At 43.5% G+C, this 17,893-nt stretch overlaps 1 protein-coding gene across 7 annotated transcripts in view; it reads left to right on the forward strand.

Annotated features, from left to right (window-relative positions):
* The window catches only part of DLG3 (discs large MAGUK scaffold protein 3), a 57,467-nt gene that overhangs the window by 23,190 nt on the left and 16,384 nt on the right, over positions 1-17,893 (forward strand). For all 7 annotated transcript variants that reach the window (XM_047843702.1, XM_047843703.1, XM_047843701.1 and 4 more), the window contains one exon: positions 7,805-7,919. In XM_047843702.1, the coding sequence (XP_047699658.1) occupies positions 7,805-7,919 (115 nt within the window). The remainder of the gene's footprint in view (positions 1-7,804; positions 7,920-17,893) is intronic.

The following is a 17,893-nucleotide window of genomic DNA, read 5'->3' on the forward strand; positions in this document are numbered from 1 at the left end:
AGGCTTCATATTATTTTTATAGAGACCAGTTTGTGATTGTAGAAACATGCTATTTGGCTACTCATATACTTACCTGCATAATGACAGATACCTTCCTGATGGACTTATTTTACTTTCAGGTCCATGCATTTCTTTGGAAAACATGAGCTATATTGTTGAGACAGATGCTTGTAATTCAAACAGTCCTGAGGGTTTGTACTCCAAAGGCAACTGTAGAAACCTAACATACCATTCATACTCATCAAAATCTGTGACTCTCATGAGGTGGTTGTTTCATTTTCACCACAGTTCTGTACATTTTCACAATGGGTGATTCCCTTGAGCTCATGGCAGCTCAGCTAATGGCAAACAAGAGCTGTGTGAGTTTGAGATTCGAACATCTGTACTTCTGTAAGAATAAATGAGCCTTTGGGCAGCTATCAACTTATTTGGAGTTTCTAGCTAATCAATATACATGCTGTTATTCAGCCCTGTCTTCCCTGTCTAGTATTTGTGTGGGGACTCAAGGTCAGGAAGTTACATTTCTTTTTTGTGTGTCTTCCTACTGTTGCTACCTGTCACAGTCTGTGTGTCTGAAGTCTGTCATCCAGTTGTCTCCCCAGCTTTGTTGTCATTTCCACATTTGATAGGCATGGCTTTTATTTTATTTTGTACCATTTCCCTTTTCTATCGTCATTCAAATCATTGGTAGTCTATACCACACGCAGAATAAGCACCCTTTGTTGGTACCATTTGTTTCCTATCTCTACAACATTTTCCTACCCATAATCAAATAGGCCCAAATAAATGTTCTGTGGGTTGAGAAACTGAGCCCCTTTCAGCTTTTCTGAATTAGTGACAAATGTCATTTTTTTATTCTGAGGACTATTTTGTCATTAGGAAAGCAGATGGATTTGAGAGCAAAGTCTTAGAGGGGAGATGGATTTGGAGGCTTGGATGTGTGTCCAGTTCATATTAGTGAAAATTGCAGTTTTTTTTTTTTTTTTAATTTTTTTTTTTCAACGTTTATTTATTTTTGGGACAGAGAGAGACAGAGCATGAACGGGGGAGGGGCAGAGAGAGAGGGAGACACAGAATTGGAAACAGGCTCCAGGCTCTGAGCCATCAGCCCAGAGCCTGACGCGGGGCTCGAACTCACGGACCGCGAGATCGTGACCTGGCTGAAGTCGGACGCTTAACCGACTGCGCCACCCAGGCGCCCCGAAAATTGCAGTTTCAATCCCCTTTGATGGTTTATTAGGCTGTTAAGTAGATCTTGAAACCTCTGACATGTCAGAGTTTTGCATAAATGCTTTGTGGTTTTGTTGGCCAGTTTTTAGCATTTTTGGGTGGGTGGAAGGATAAAGTTTTGTACTTTTTCTTACCTTAGTTCCCGAGGAGCCAGAACTGAGAATTAGTGTCCGGGTTTGTCCTGTCATATCTTTACCATGAGTTAACACATTCAATAAAAGTTTGTTGACTCAACAAGGGTGCCGATTGCCAAACTTTGAGAAGGAAACAAAAACCACATCAAGGAGCTTATAATTTTGTAAAGGAAATGACATCAGCACAAATTCTGGGCACTGGATTTTAAAAGGGAGAAATAGTACAGGATCTGGAAACCATGTTAGATGAAGAATACTTACAGAAGTAACAATATGTAGCCTGGAGAAGGGATAGCTGATTTTGAGGCCATGATGACTATTCTTTATTATGGCTGATGTTATTGTACTTTTTTCCTGGTCTTTCAGGGAAAAACTCAGAAGCCTTTGATCCATTCATCCAATCAGATATCAAATTTTATCTCTTTTAGTTCCAACATATTTCTTGATTCTTGTTCCTTCTTTGTATTCTCAATTGCCCCCTGCTGTGTCAGGCCTTTCAGGTCATTGTCTCTATTAGAAGAGGTTTCTGGTCTCTGTTATTTCTCTGTCCTCTATTCTGTATTACATTCCCAGAATAATCTTCCCCCAAACCTAGTTCTGATTGTATCACGTCCCTATTTAAACACTTAACAGTGGTTCCCCTAGCCTAGCAAGAAAAGTCTTATCTAGTCAGGCCCCACACATTTCCATCGCCTTCGCTATTTTAGATCTCGACTTGTAACACTGAGGCTCCAGTGTGGGGAGGGAGGGGTCCACGAGCTGATTCTGCGCCCTCTGATAGTCCTGCGCCCTTCATGGGAGAATCTTATGTGTGTTGGGATTTCACAGACAATGAGAGTTGTAAAATACCAGCTATAAGAAACTGGAGTACGTGATGGCATAGAGTTTTCATTAGCTTTATCACAATATTCACGATGGAGAATTATATTACATGGTAGCAGAAATAGGCATTTTTATGTGTTGCTTATATTTTATTTACCTCAAATTAAATTGTAGATATGGGGTAATAAATAAAATCCATCCATGCCTTTCACACACTTAAAAAAAAAAAGTCTTATCTCAAACTCTTACAATCTGGCCGCCCACCTTCCCCTGTTCATACTCTACCTTCTATTCAGGCTTATTCAGTATTCTTGGAACCTCCTCTAGGCTTTCCCAGCTCTTTGGCCTTCTTTAAACTATTCCTTCATACTACTATTATGAAGAAGAAATCCATCATTTTTTGTGTTGTTTTAGACACCAAAATTAGGACCAGCTGGCAAAAGAGATGGCTCTTAACCCAAGAATTTTCTCCTGAATACTGTTGTCTAGTCTAATAATGAACAAATAGAGAGCTTTCCAAAGTTGGACATTTTTGAGCAGGGGTTACTTATACTACGGGCTGTAGGAACTAGAGAAAAAGAGAAAGCATGGTCCTTTGATGTTAAGAAACTTAAATCTACATGTGAGGCACCACACTCCCCACAATAGCCAATGTGATACACACACACCCATGATCATGTCATCTGTTTAAAATCTTTGAATAGCTTCTTTCTATCACTCAGGATAATCAAGAGAAAATGAAGAGGCAAAATCAACAGTAAGGCAAGAACAGTGAAAGTTAGAAAGAGGTGGATTGAGGAAGCAATTAGGAGCAAACATCAGCAGTACTTGAGGAAACACTGGTTGTGTGCAGGGGAAAGGGGGGGTTGCTTATAGTAACAGGGAGGTTATCAAGTAGGGGAAGCACAGTGGTCAAGTCTAGAGGTAAGTATTTCCAGAGTGCATGTAGAGCATCATATAGGTGGTAGCACAAGCCTTTTGAATCAGCAGCTCCACCCACAGGAGGCTGATCTTTTCTGTGATTATGCAGGGAGAAAATTTGAGGTTCCCCTTTGTCTTTGTCCATTCCAGAATACAATCTTGCCTTTATTTTTGCCAAACCAAAAGTCTCATTGAAGTGTTTTTCCCCACACAAAAAAAGATCAATCTATCCTCAAAGGTAGATTCTGCCTCTACTTCTTCAGAAACAGAAAAGCTGCTGGAAGCTTTAGAATAGCAATTTATCCTCACTTCCAGTCATAAAGGTTTCAGAAGGTTGGGGTTCAGTTTGGTAGTGCCAGTCAAATGTTTTTGTGTGCATATAATTTGACCCTGTAGTTTTACTTTGAGAAATCTATTCTATAGAAATGCTCAAATATACAGTGCAGCGTTGGGGGTAATATTAAAAATTGTAAACAATTTATGGGCACCTGGGTGGCTCAGGTCATGGATCCCAGGGTCATGGGATCAAGCCCCATGTTGGGCTCTGCACTCAGTATGGAGCCTGCTTAAGATTCTCTCTCTCTCCCTCTGCCTCTCTCCTCTCCTGATGCATGCTTACACACGTACACGCTCTCTCAAATAAAAAATAAAAAATAAATGTAAAAAATTGTAAACAATTTAAATGCACATCAGTTGGGATATGACTGAATAAATTATGCTCTATCTATAATATGAAATACTCTGCACTATTAAAAAGAATGAGATATATCTCTATGTAGTGACATTGATGGGTTTCCATGACTTATTAGAGGATGAAAAAAAGTTGATTTATGGGAATCTGTATGAGTTGTGAATATATGTATATAAATAATATATACAGGGAAGTAAGTTGAGAAGGATACATGCTAGAAATACTAACTGGTTACTTTTGGGTAGTGGGGTGGGGTAGTGATACAGGAATGTTTAAAGGAAAAAGTTAAAGATTCTTAAAAATCATGTGCTAATATTATAAAAAAGTATAAAACTCATCAGCTTTCTTTGCAGGCACATTGGACAGAGGCCTCTAGCACTTTCCTTTCCCGTGGGATTTGCAATTGTATTGCCAATTTTTTTGAGAATTTTCCAGCCCTCTTGCCCTATCTTCCTTTTCATACACAGTGCAGGATAGCTACCTTATCTTTTCCCTAAACTAACAAAACAAAACTCAATTTTGTAAGCCAAGACCAGCAGTTTCAAACTTTACTGAACATCAGAATCACCTTGATGTTTGGTGAAAATGCAGATTCATGGGCCTGCTGAATAGATTTTGAGTCAGTGTGTCTGGGGTTGTATCCAAAATCCTGATCTTTCAGAGGCATCCCAGGTGGTCAGTGAGAAACCCTGTTTCAGGGAATGACGTCTGATTGTGCCCCCACCCCCTCATTTCTCTCTCCATGATTAGCAAAGGGAACGAGGGAGTGATGACTCACTGTGGATATCTTTGTGGGTCACAAATGGTTGGGTTCATCTGGGAAAAATGAATAAAACACAGTTTAGTAGACTTGAGAGTTAAGTAATAAGTGTTGGTTCTTTAAAGTAGCCTATTTGAAGTGGGGACCTTTGGGTTGGAGGCTGGTCTGGTGGGCAGTGACTAGGCAGTGACTTCAGCCTAGGAGATGCCTTCCAGCAATGGCTTCATTAGTTATAAGTGGAAGAAGGGGAGGAGGAACCTTGACAAACTGTGAGGTTTCAGAGTTCAGATGTTTTTTAAGTGGAGCTTTTGTCCTTGGAAAATGATGCTTCTAATATTAAGATGAGGTACTATCTATCTTAAGACTATTCTAAATGGTTTTTTTTTTGGTTAGAATTATTTTTTTCTTTGTTAGACACAAAGTCTGTTAATCAGATGCCCACTGTGAGTTATTAACATCACAAAAGGGTGTTTAAAAACCATATACCCCAATTGCTCCCCCCAGTTAACCTTGGGAATAAAAGTAAATGGGAGTACTTCTTAACTACCTTCCCAAGCCCTCAGTGAAACTGGCAGCCATCAGTTAAATAAACCATTAGGTTTATTAGTTTGAGAACAGAAGCATCGACTTGGGCACAGTTTTCTAATTTGCTCCTCATTTACCCAACAGTCATTTATTCAGAGGCTACTTTGTGCTTGGTGGACATTAGGTAATTCTACAAATAAAAGCCAGAGACTGATGGGTAGGCTGGAAGTCTAAGGGTTCACCTGAATGGGAAAAAAAATGAATAAAACACAATTTAATAGACTTGAAAACTTAGTAGCACATAGAAAACAGAAAGTGGATCCCTTAAAGCAACAGCCTTGTTCTCTTTCTGTAGTCTATTTTAAGTGGGCCCTCTGGCCCAGCATTATCAACCACCTATTAGGAGCTCTGAGGAAATAGTGGTTTGGTGGTTGTTTTTTAAAGGATTTTTAAAGAAACGTAGTTACTAAGCAACTGCAATGACCTGCTACTAAGTTGGAGTTCAGCAGGCAAGTCAATTCCAAAGAAGGGAATACATAAACAAATTGTGAGATGGGGGAAGAATGGCTTACAGATAGATTTGGTATATATTTTTAGGGTGCTTGGGTGGCTCAGTTGGTTAAGCGTCCGACTTCAGCTCAGGTCATGATCTCACGGTTCATGAGTTCGAGCCCTGCATCAGGCTTTGTGCTGACAGGTCAGAGCCTGGAGCCAGCTCTGGATTCTATGTCTCCCCCTCTCTCTCTGCCCCTCCCCTGCTTGTGTGCTCTCTCGCTCTCAAAAATAAATAAACATTAAAAAAAGATTTGTTATCTATTTTTTCTGGGTTCAATTCATATTTCTGCCTTCTACTTTATCTTCCCCAAGAAAGAGCTGCCTGGTCAGAAATCTCTTTGTCTCACCAAGTACTCCTCCTAGCGGGTGAGGAGGACTGAGCGAGGAGGATGACCAGAAAGGAGCCAACTAGAGGGCCAGGGTGGAGGGCTGAGCTCTGGAGTAGGGCCAGTTCCCCAGGCAGGCAGAGAGGTAGACGGCCCTGCTGCTGCACTCTTGGGCAGTCCAGGGTTTCTATGACAGATTGGTCACCACCCTCTGCATTTAGATTGCGACGCCTCATTGATATTGATGTGTTGCCTTGTAGCCCTCAGATCGGGGACATTGTCCAGCTGCTGTCTTTTTCCCCCAACACTTAATGGGTGAGTCAGTGACTTAACTGCTTCCTGCAGGATTTCAGGGACTGGAGTAGGTAATGAGGACAAATCACCATTAACACCAGTGTGTGATGAATGAAGAAATGGCTAAATGGCATGGATTTAACCGGTTGGCTTCATTGGTACCAGAGTGAACAAAAAGAAACTTTGTTGAGGATCTGTGTGAATTAGAACTCCTTCCATCCCCTTAAGGCTTTTTAGCATTTCCCTATATAGCCAGCTGAAGGTCAGGTTGCTTTGCTGAGGGAAGGGGAGTGTCAGGTGTTGGAACAGGTGTTTTGTTTTCTGCCTGTAGAGTCATACAGACTAGATGGGGATGCTTCTTGCCAGCCCTCTATGGTGCATGAAAATGCTTTTGTGGAATTCTTTTTCCCTGGAAATATGTTTGGTTTTTTAAAACAGTTCCACAACCTTCAACCCCAACTATCAGTTCTGTTTTCCTTTGAAATCATCTTGTCATAATGAGGTATGCCTATTTTCTACCATTTTCACAGCCTGTGCTTTAGATATATCCCATTTTATGCAGCCAGTACAGACCTGAAAAATACTGTGTATGTGTTGGGTAGGGGGAATAAAAAGGCGAATATCATATTTTAAATGCACTAGGAGAATGTCACAGCAAAGCATCCCTATAAAAAAGCCTCTTAAAATAATTGTACGGTTAGGGAGCTTTCCTCCATCAGGTTTTCTTAAGTTCGGTGTAAATCTGTAGTTGCCTTTCCAGAGTGATAAGGCTGTTTCGAGGCTGTTGTGATGGTATTAGTGGGCTATAAAGCTGGGCATATGGACTTACAACCTCACGGACTAGATGATTTTGGAGGAGAGAGGTGACAGCAGATTTCTTGGTTTGGGAGAATTTCTGTTTTAATGTTTGTTACTGAAACCAAAGACCCTGTTTGTTAAAAGGGAAGATATTCTTATCTGATTGTGAGGTTTGTTTGTTTTTACCTTTGTGTCATGAGTTCAATCTCCACCCCCCCCCCCCACCTCCAAAAACAAAGTCATCTGGAAACCAGTCATCTCTCTTGCCTAACAATGATCTAATGGCCTCAGGTCCTTCCCAGCCCCTCCACCCTGTGTCTCAGGGCCATCTGTTCTCTGCAATCCACTTTTTGGGAAAGTCTCCTTTCCCATCTGCTCTCCTTGGGCCTTAGCCGCCTGCTCCAAAGATTTATGAAGGCTGCACTGGAGCGCTTTCCAGTTGTTGTTGTGTGTTGTTGGTTTTTTTTTAATGATACATGAGATTTCAAGGCAGATAAAAGCTTTTTCCATTTGATATGTACAAATGTTATTCCTTTTTCAGGTGTGTTTTTTCTTTCTCTTAGTTGGGGGCTGGAAAGAAGTCTGTGCTTGGAGGAAGGACTCTACTTATCAAAGCAGAGACTGACTGTGTTGGCTCTGGCTGCTTTGAAGTCAAGTGTCCTCCTGGCTCTTTAGCCACTGGCACACAGGCTTGGTGCGGTTTCTTGGGTTCATTCTTTTCCTGTCTGTTCCCTTGTCTCCCTGACAGAGTACAGTCGCTTTGAATCGAAGATACATGACTTGCGAGAACAAATGATGAACAGCAGCATGAGCTCTGGGTCTGGGTCCCTCCGAACAAGTGAGAAGAGGTCTTTGTATGTCAGGTAAGTCACACTTCTGAGCACCAGGCCTTGTGCTGCACGAGGGGAGCTCCTGTTTAACTAGTGGGGTAGGGAGTGTGTACTCGCAGTACTAAAGCAACATTGTGTACTGTATGCTCAGGTTGTGTACTTTATGGTCAGTGTTTCTCCCTTTTGCAAGCTGGCTTCTTCCTCTTTGCTCATGAATGACTCAGTACGAGAAACTTTCAGTTTGTTCTAATTGTAAAAGACTATTGAGTGATTATTGCTAGTCAGTATTCAAATAGCACTCAAATGTTCAGAGTCCTTTGCTTGCATTCTGTGATTTGAGGAGAAAGCTTGGCATTCCCTCCCTTCCACATATGCATAGTAGACATCAGGATTTGTATCTGAGCATATCAGCTATCACTCTATTCTGGTCGAAGGTCTTTTACAGGAGACCAAAAACTGACAGGTTGCTGCTTCTGGGTCTTTTTTTAATGTCATTATTTTTGAGAGAGAGAGAGAGAGAGAGAGAGAGAGAATATGAATCTGAAGCAGGCTCCAGGCTCTGAGCTGTCAGCACAGAGCCTGACACAGGGCTCAAAATCACAAACCACGAGATCATGACCTGAGACGAGGTCAGACACTTAACCGACTGAGCCACCCAGGTGCCCAGGGTCTTTTTTTTTTAATGGTGTTTTCTTGCTCCCTGCTGTGCTGGTCTGCTGTATCTGAATCATGGGACATGGGATGCAATGGTGTATGGTTCCCAGGAAGGGTGGGTAGAGGGAACGGATATATAGCATTGAGTGTATTGCTGCTGAAAGCTATTCTGAGATACTGCCCAAGGTTGAGCTTTTGACCCTTGAGGCCCATTATGATACTTTGTCAGGTCAAAGTACAAACCTCTTGGGGAGTTGGACTGCTAAATGAACACTATGGACTCCTCGTTAGAATTAGGGATAGTTTTCTTCTTCCTATCCAAGCTTCTTGGCAAAACTCCAAACAGTGTGGTGCAAGTACATATTGTATCTCTCCAAGGTTAAAATCCTTAGAGTAAGAGGTGGTGGGATTACTCCCCTGAGCCAGAGATAGTCGTGTGTGTGTGTGTGTGTGTGTGTGTGTGTGTGTGTGTGTGTGTGTTTAATGCTTAGGTGTGGACTTGTATTAAACTCTTGGGTTGAACTTTTCTGGTGGCCTCTGATACATGCTGGGGGAGGTTAGGAAGGAAGGCTACATTTGCTGATTGCCTGGAAGTGGTACAACTGGTCTGTCTTTGGGGTTTGACTCGATGCTAGCCAGTGGATATAAACGCTAATTGCAGTTCTTGTCATGGTGCTTGATTTTCTTTTCCCTCAGTTGGTAGTCCCTGACACTACTGCAGGGAGCCGAGCCAAGGGAGCCCAGCTTTGAGTCTGAAGCCCACTAGAACCCTTCATGGTTCTTTTTAAAAAATGAACCCTCAACTTGACTGGTTGTTTGTTGAGAGCAGCTTTCTTCACATTTGCCTTGCTCACCTCCTGCTGTGAAGGGAGGAGAGCTGGAGGAACGCTGGGCTAGTCACTGATCTTTTCAGTCTTCTGTTTTTTGTCACTAAGCCCCTGCTCTGGGTCTGCAGCCTAGATGCTGGGGCACTGACGGGGGAATCAGAAATGTGATATTGCCCCCAGCAAGAGGGTAATACTTATGTGACTTGGTCAGGATTGTTCCATTCCCGTGCTGCCAGCCCCCGCAGATGTGGCACTCCAGGGTGCGTGGGAAGCTGCTCTTTAGGCAAGACAGTTTCTTCAGAGAGCTTTATTTTTAGATTTCCTCTCTCCACCTATCCTGTGCTAGAGCTCTCCCTGCCTGGGTAGGGGGATTGGGGCATTAGCTCCTGACCTGGAAGACCTAAAAGACTTAGAACAGCCTTCTCTGGCCTGGGGAAGGGATACATCATGTCTAACTCTGGGGAGGAGGGTGGAGACTGCACTCTGTTTCTAGCAAATCCGTTTATACAGTTTATATCATCTGCCCCTAACCTTATCTAGATAACATCAGTGTCCTGAGGAAAGTAAGTACTGTTTAGAACAATGAACATTTGTGATCACTAGAATTAATCAAGGGAAATGATATTTTATGGCTAAAGCAGTGAGCAGAGGTCTTTCGCTAAGCTAACCTCTCTACCAGAGCCTGGCTTGCTCTGTGCCGTTTCATGCCTGTTTGGCCTTCCATGCTGTACTTCGTCCCTATTGTTCAGTATGTATTCAAGTTTCTTCCATTCTTAAAAAGAAAAGAAAAACATTCCCTTGATACTAGTAGTCCCTTAAACTGTTATCTCTCTTCTGCTTACCACATTTGCTGAATTATGTGCCAAGAAACACTAGTTCCACAAGATGTTAAGTATTGTGTGCAAAATCAGTGGTTCAGTAAGTTGGGCCAATGCCATGTGAAAAGAGTAAAACAGAGTCTTGTACTGTGATTCATCTCCAGGAGGGTCTGCACTAAGCAGTGTTTCGCCAAAGGATAGGAGCATGGGAGCCTTATTTGGAGAAGTCCATCTTAAATCCATGTTGGGAAATGTTGGAGTCCTCTGTACCTATTCCTGCTATGTCTTCAAATCACCTCTCTTTCGGTAGGAAAGGAAGTGTGCATCTGCTTTTCAGCATGGTGGTGTGGTTCCAAGCAAGTCCGGAAGGCTCCGGAGGAGCAGAAGCTCAACTCCGTCAGGGATCCACGGTGACCTCTTAGTCATCACATTCAATGACTGGTTCACTGATTCTCTGCCATTGGTGTGACCTCTTCACCACATTTGTTCCCACAAATTACCTACTTGCTTCTTTAAAGGCTCTCTTTCTGTCTTGCTAACCATTCCTCAGTACCTTTCATTAGCTCTGCCCCCTAAATGGCAATGTCATTTATTTTCACAGCTTCAGATCCTGTTGTTGTATAAATGACATCCCTGATCTTTTTAGTGAACTCCAGGCCTGCATATCAACTACTCGCTGGGCATGTGCATGAAGCTGCGCTCCCACAGTGTCTCAAATAAGCAGTGTGTTCAAAATTGAACCCCTCTCCACACCTACTGCTCCTCAATTTCCTTATCTAAGTTAATTGCATCACCCTGTCATGTGGAAAAGGGATTAGATTTGTTCTGTCACCCAAGGCAGATCTCAGCTCAACAGAAGGAAGAAAGAGCTAATGATTAAAACTGTCTGAAAATGGAATGGACTGCTTCCGGGGATAGTAAATTTGATCTTTTGTTACTGAAGGTGTTACAGAAGAGGCTGGGCACCCATTTCACTGGTTGTTGCAGAGGGGGTCAAAGCTAAAAGCAACAATCTGGACATAAGCTACTCAGAAGCTTTCACTAGTTCCCTAGTGTCTTTAGGATGAAGGCAAACTAACATTTAGGGAACATCTGTGCATTCAGGCCTTTGTTATTCTCTTTAAATTGGGATTAAATCCTTTAAATAATGCTACAAAGTACACGTTATTCTCATTTTACAGGTGTGAAAACTGAGACTCCAGTTATATAGCCAAGAAGTTCCAAAACTGGAATTTGAACCTGGTTGTTCTGACCACAGAGTGTGGCTTTTTTCAGCATTTCCCAAACTTGGTGATAGGAATCTGCTGGCATGCTAATAAAAATACAGATACCTAGTCCCCCTCTTTTATACACTTGGATTCACTGGATTTGGGAAATGTATGGGTTTTGGGGGGTTTTTTAGTACTCGAAAGTTATATACATGTATTTTAAAATATAAGTTATTGTCAAATTGGCTAACATACAGTATATACAGTGCACTCGGGGGGGTTTTGGGGGTAGAGTCTCGTGGTTTATCGCTGACGTACTACAGTGCTCACTCACCTGGTCATATGCTGTCTCTCCCTAGTAAAATAAACATTTAAAAAAACCATTTTAAAATTTTTTAAATGTTTATTTTACGAGAGAGAGAGAAAGAGCGAGAGTGAGTGCACATGAGCAGGTGAGGGGCAGAGAGGGAGAATCCCAGGCAAGCTCTGTGCTGTCAGCACAGAGAGCCTGACGCAGGGCTCCATCTCATGACTGTGAGATCACAACCTGAGCCAAAATCAAGAGTTGGATGCTTAACCAACTGATCCACCCAGGCACCCTGGGAAATGTATGTTTTTAATTTTTTTAAATGTTTACTTTTTGAGAGAGAGAGAAAGAGAGAGAGAGATTGATTGATCAAGGGAGGAGCAGAGAGAGAAGGAGACACAAAGTCTGAAGAAGGCTCCAGGCTGTGAGCTGTCAGCACAGAGCCTGATGTGGGGCTCCATCTCACGAACTGAGATCATGACCTGAGCCAAAGTCAGGTGCTTAGCCAACTGAGCCACCCTGGCACCCCAAATGTATGTTTTTAACGTTTTTTTTTTTAATTTATTTTTGAGACAGAGAGAGACAGAGCATGAACGGGGCAGGGGCAGAGAGAGAGGGAGACACAGAATCGGAAGCAGGCTCCAGGCTCCGAGCCATCAGCCCAGAGCCCAACGCGGGGCTCGAACTCACGGACCGTGAGATCGTGACCTGAGCTGAAGTCAGACACTTAACCGACTGAGCCACCCAGGTGCCCCCCAAATGTATGTTTTTAACAAGCAATCTGAACACTCAGGAATAACTGCTTGTTTGTCACAATAGGTATTTGTGTCTGTTTCGCTTGAACAGCTGAACATTACACTTACTTTATTTTTTTTTAATGTTTATTTATTTTTGAGAGAGAAAGAGAGACAGAGTACAGCAGGGAAGGAGCAGAGAGGGAGGGAGACACAGAATTCAAAGCCAGCTCCAGTCTCTGAGCTGTCAACACAGAGCCTGATGTGGGGTTTGAACTCACAAACTGCGAGATCATGACCTGAGCAGAAGTTTGACGCTTAACCAACTAAGCCACCCAGGCGCTCCACATTACACTTACTTTAGCTCCTACTATGTGGAAAGCAGGAAATCGCAGGGCTAAGAATTTGGGCATGGTTGGGGGGTAGATTCAAGGAAGCGGCACACACAGTTCCTGCCCTCCAGTAGCTTGCCATCTACGCAGTAGACACTGAGCAGCAGGTGGTTGAAGTGAAGGAACCCTTTTCCATTGGGGTTTCACCTCTAATTCTTTTAGCTGTTGTTTTCCCTATGACATGTTTCTCCTCCTTTCCCTTCTCCTGAGTCTCCTTTCTCTGGTTTGCATGGGTTGCAAAGCTATTTTGAAGCAAATAGCACCTTCTTACAGCAACATGGAGGCTATAGCAGGTAAAGCCCTAGCGAGCTGCAGCTGTACTAACGAGAGGGGAGATGGGATTTGTGGAGCCTGGAGAGGAGAAAGAAGGAAAGATGACTGTGTTTGGAAAATGCAACTTGTTTTTAAAATCACTAGTGACTTAATGGAAAGACCTTCCCCACCCTTCACCATACTAGAATCACTTCTTAAATGGTACAGGTAGGATGAGCAGAGCCCGTCTTTCTGCCTACTCTAGGGTCTTTGCTCTGTTATTGAACTTGCCTTCCACACTGGAAAAGTCCACAGAAACAGGCCTCTCTTGAGCCTCTTGCTCAGGGTCAGGATGGTTGGGTGTTTAACTCAGGTCATTCTGATGTGAAGGTAGTACAAAAAGACACAGGATAGGTGAGAGTTCCAGGAACCTCCAAGTTCTAAACTTGGATTTTCTTTTGTCTGTTTCTTGAGTGAATGAACAAAATACCCTGTTGTCCAAAGGTTGCCAAGAGGCTTGAGAGTACATCTGTAGAAATGGCTTTTGCAAGTCTGTTCTGGCCAGGTGGGTGCATTCTTCACAGCCACAGGGTGGCATCAGGCAGGCATTTTAGGAGTCCTGGCCTCCTGGCTGGCCATCTACCATCCCAGTCTTCTCCCCACTCTGGGAAGGAAATCCTTTTGGGACATCTGCAGTCTCAATTCAAGAAACATTGTCACAAATATTGGCTTGGTCATCAAAGGAGGCTGGAGAATGCTCCTTGTCATCAAGCAGACATGAATTGTGAAAGTGTTCTGTGTTGATAGCCCAGGGTGATGCTGGGGAGAGCCTGACTTCGACATATTCATTAATGAGTCTCAGTAGTGGATTAAAGTGCCAGTGAGGCGATTTGGGCAGGCTTCACTATCTAACAGAATTTGAGGGTGACATTAATATACATCTTAAGGGGTGCCTGGGTGGCGCAGTCGGTTAAGCGTCCGACTTCAGCCAGGTCACGATCTCGCGGTCCAGGAGTTCGAGCCCCGCGTCGGGCTCTGGGCTGATGGCTCAGAGCCTGGAGCCTGTTTCCGATTCTGTGTCTCCCTCTCTCTCTGCCCCTCCCCCGTTCATGCTCTGTCTCTCTCTGTCCCAAAAATAAATAAACGTTGAAAAAAAAAATTAAAAAAAAAAAAAAATGCAACAGCAATTTATGTAGTGTTCTGGGCTACCAGAGGATGGGGAAGACTTTCTGATACCAGCGATTCTTGAACTGCCTATTGCTAGAGCATGTTCCCCAGTCACCATTCCTTGACCTGTGCTCATAATCCCCCCAGGTGACCCAAAAGGTGTTGTGAACCCCAAATGTTCACATATCGTGGGCTGATGGGTCCTTGAATGCCCCTCTAGTTTCATAATTGACCTCTAAGGCCTGAGACTTTGAGGTAGACTGAAGAGAACAGTGCCCCTTTCCTTGTTCTCCATGTTCCTGTCTGCAAGGAGTGTCAGGAAGACCCGACTTGCTGTCAGCTACATTTGTTCCTCTTGTGATGACCCATCTTGTATCTACTTGACTGCTCGAGTTTGGGCTTTTAGGTTGGTCTTCAGAAGCTGCTAGACATTTTAACTCACACATTAAAGTCAAGGGCTCATAAGTGACAGTTGCTTTGCGGCTCTCTGTGCATGCTTCATAAGGATGGGGCAAGGGAGGGGCTGCTCAGTTTTCAAATAATAGGTGCCTTTTATCTGGTACTTTCTGTGGCTCAGGCTGCTATAACAAAATACCATAGACGAGAAGCTTAAACAACAGACATTTATTTCTCACAGTTCTGGATACTGGGAAGTCCAGGGTCTAAGTGCTAGCAGATTCAAGTTCTGGTGAGTGCCCCCCTCCCACTTCCTGGCTTATAGGTGTCTACCTTCTTGCTACGTGTGCAAGTAGAGGGGGGTGGGGCGCCTATGTGGCTCAGTATAAGCTTCTGACTTCGGCTCAGGTCATGATCTCACAGTTCATAAGTTCGAGCTCCACTCTGCTGTCATCACAGAACCCGCTTCTGATCCTCTGTTTTCTTCTCTCTCTGCCCCTCCCCTGCTCATACTCTGTCTCTCTCAAAAATAAATAAACATTTAAAAAAGAAGAAAAGAGAGAGAGATGTCTCTTCTTGTCTCTTCCTCTTCTCATAAGGGAACTATCTCCCTCACGACCTCATCCAAACCTAATTACCTCCCTAAGGCTCCACCTCCAAATACCATCCATCACCTTAAAGGTTAGGGCTTCAACATATGAATTTTGGTGGAACACAGACATTCAGCCCATAACACAGATGAAATGAAGGAAGCAATGTCTTAGACCCCATCTGGTATAGGAGGGAAATACAGTGAGAGAACCCTCTGAGGGATAGTAACTAACTGGAGAGTAACTGGAAGTGTGTTTTGTGCCCTCCTGCCCTAGCCTGATCTCCTGCACTGTTCATGAGCCTCAGACATGGCCTTCATCCTCAGAGGGCTTCCCCTTTGGTGATACACTATGAAATAATTTAAAACTGCAGGACTTAAATAAATAGCAATAAATAGAAAACGTTAAGAAAAGTCATTGCAAAATATGTAGGATGAATTTGGAAGAAAGACATTTGGAGTGGGCAGGGTCACAGAGAGAAGAGTGGGGCTTGGTTTGGGCCTCAGGGGAACTAATGAGGGCGAGAGGGGACAGGCTGAGTCTCCCAGGCCACCATAGATGGCTGGAGCCACAGGCAGAGAGGTAGGCACCGCTACTAGGCCAGTGCAGCAGAAGCAGCCATTTTTCTTGGAGGCCGAAGGGCTCAAGTGCTCTCGTTTACTTTGCTTCGAGAAACCCGCCTGACCAGTTTCCTTGGTAGTTGCTATTTTCCTTGCGTTCCTGTTCACCAAGACACCGATGTGACTGTGCCAGGTGCTTCTGATTTCTTGGGCTTTTTTAGACCCAAACCTCACAATTTAGGATCTGAACTGCCAGAGACTTTAGCCTAGTAATCTGTTTACTTTGAGCTGATTATATTCCTGCTTTCCCCTCCAGCAGTGAGGTCTCAGCTGAAAGGAAGATTAGGCAAAGTCCCCCAGAGCACGTGCATCATGTGGGCAGGTGCACGCAGCTCGTAGGGGATACTATTTGAAAGGTCACCACTTACACAACATATCTTTGAAGACCTTTGGCAGTGCTTTCTGTCGGAAGATAGGCAGCAGCATTTAAAGCTGACGTGCTGAATCTTAGCTTGGGAACTCCAACCCGCAGACCCTGGGAAGTGAGCATCTGCTTTTCATGCTGGTGTGACTTGGCTCTGGAAGGTTGCTGCATTACCCACTTTCACTTTGATTTTACATGCCACGTTTTCTCTGGGGCACAGTCTTTACCCTGCTCTTAAGATAAATCAGTGTTTAAAACATAAAAAGAGAAAATAAGCGTTAAAAAAGGGTGGGGGGCTCCTAGGTGGCTCAGTCGGTTAAGCATCTGACTTCGGCTCAGGTCATGATCTCATTGCTCAAAGGGTCATGAGTTTGAGCCCCGCATCGGGCTCTGTGCTGACAGCTCAGCCTGGAGCCTGCTTATGATTCCATGTGTCCCTGTCTCTCTGCCACTCCCCTAATCGTGTTCTGTCTCCCTGTCTCTCAAAAATAAATAAACATTAAATTTTTTTTTTAAGTTTAAAGACAACATGGGGCGCCTATGTGGCTCAGTCAGTTAAGTGTCCGACTTTGGCTCAGGTCATGATCTCACAGTTCATGGGTTCAAGCCCCACATCAGGCTCTGTGCTGACAGCTCAGAGACCGGAGCCTGCTTCGGATTCTGTGTCTCCCTCTCTCTGCACCTCCCCTGGTCATGATCTGTCTCTCTCTGTGTGTCAAAAATAAACGTTAAAAAAAAAAAAAAAGATGTTAATGTTTTCCTGGCCTGGCCACAGTGTTTGAGAAGTTGCAGGAAAACCCAGGATCTGTGGCTTTCCCTTGCTTCACAGAACTGTGCAGCCATAACCAAGGAGGAACATATTCAGGGTTGAAGGATAATCTTTTATGTAGACCACTTACTGTGATCTTAGGCTTTAGATGGTAATTTTTCCATAAGCTTTGTTCTCTCCTGACATAGGGTTTCCCTCCGAGCTAACCAGTCCTCCACTTGGAGGCTTTCATGGAATTCTTTTTATCTAGACCCAGAAAAAATAAGGGGTTTCTGAGGCTGCTAATCTCCCAACACACCATCTTGTCAATAAGCTCACATACACGGGGTGAAACCAAGGTGCCAGAGTGGTCAAATATGGTTTTAGGTGTCTGGAGACAAATAGGTATTGCTTTTTTTTTTCCTGCTCACTCTTTTTGAGTCAGAGGTTGAAAAGTTTCATTGGTATGTCATCTGGGCCTTGCATGTGTAGAATTTTAGTTTTGGGACAGTGGTTCAGTCTGATTTAAAAGGGGTGGTATGTTATATGCCTTGACTTTCTCTAGTTCTTGTCCTAAGGATAAAGAAGGGTGGGTAGGAAGATATAACAGTGTTGGCAAAAAAGGTGCTCCTTCATCCTCTTACCAGATCCAACCTGAGGCATTTGTAACAAGGAGCCAGTCCCTGTCACTTTCTTAGGTTTCCAGGCTGTTCCTAAGAGAGATTGTCACAGCTAGATGGCCACAGTTTAGCATGCTTCTGAAAGATCTCAGGTAAGTAGCCAACACTTTTTCAAAGTTTATTAAGGTCTAATTTACATACTTTTCTCAATTACATGAAATATGTATCATTTGAAAGGTGGTTCAACGTTACTATTCAGGCTTGTTCTCTTTTAGTTTCCTTCCTTCCTTCCTTCTCTATACCCAACGTG

The sequence above is a fragment of the Prionailurus viverrinus genome, chromosome X (assembly GCF_022837055.1).
Source record: "Prionailurus viverrinus isolate Anna chromosome X, UM_Priviv_1.0, whole genome shotgun sequence".
Lineage (NCBI taxonomy): Eukaryota > Metazoa > Chordata > Mammalia > Carnivora > Felidae > Prionailurus > Prionailurus viverrinus.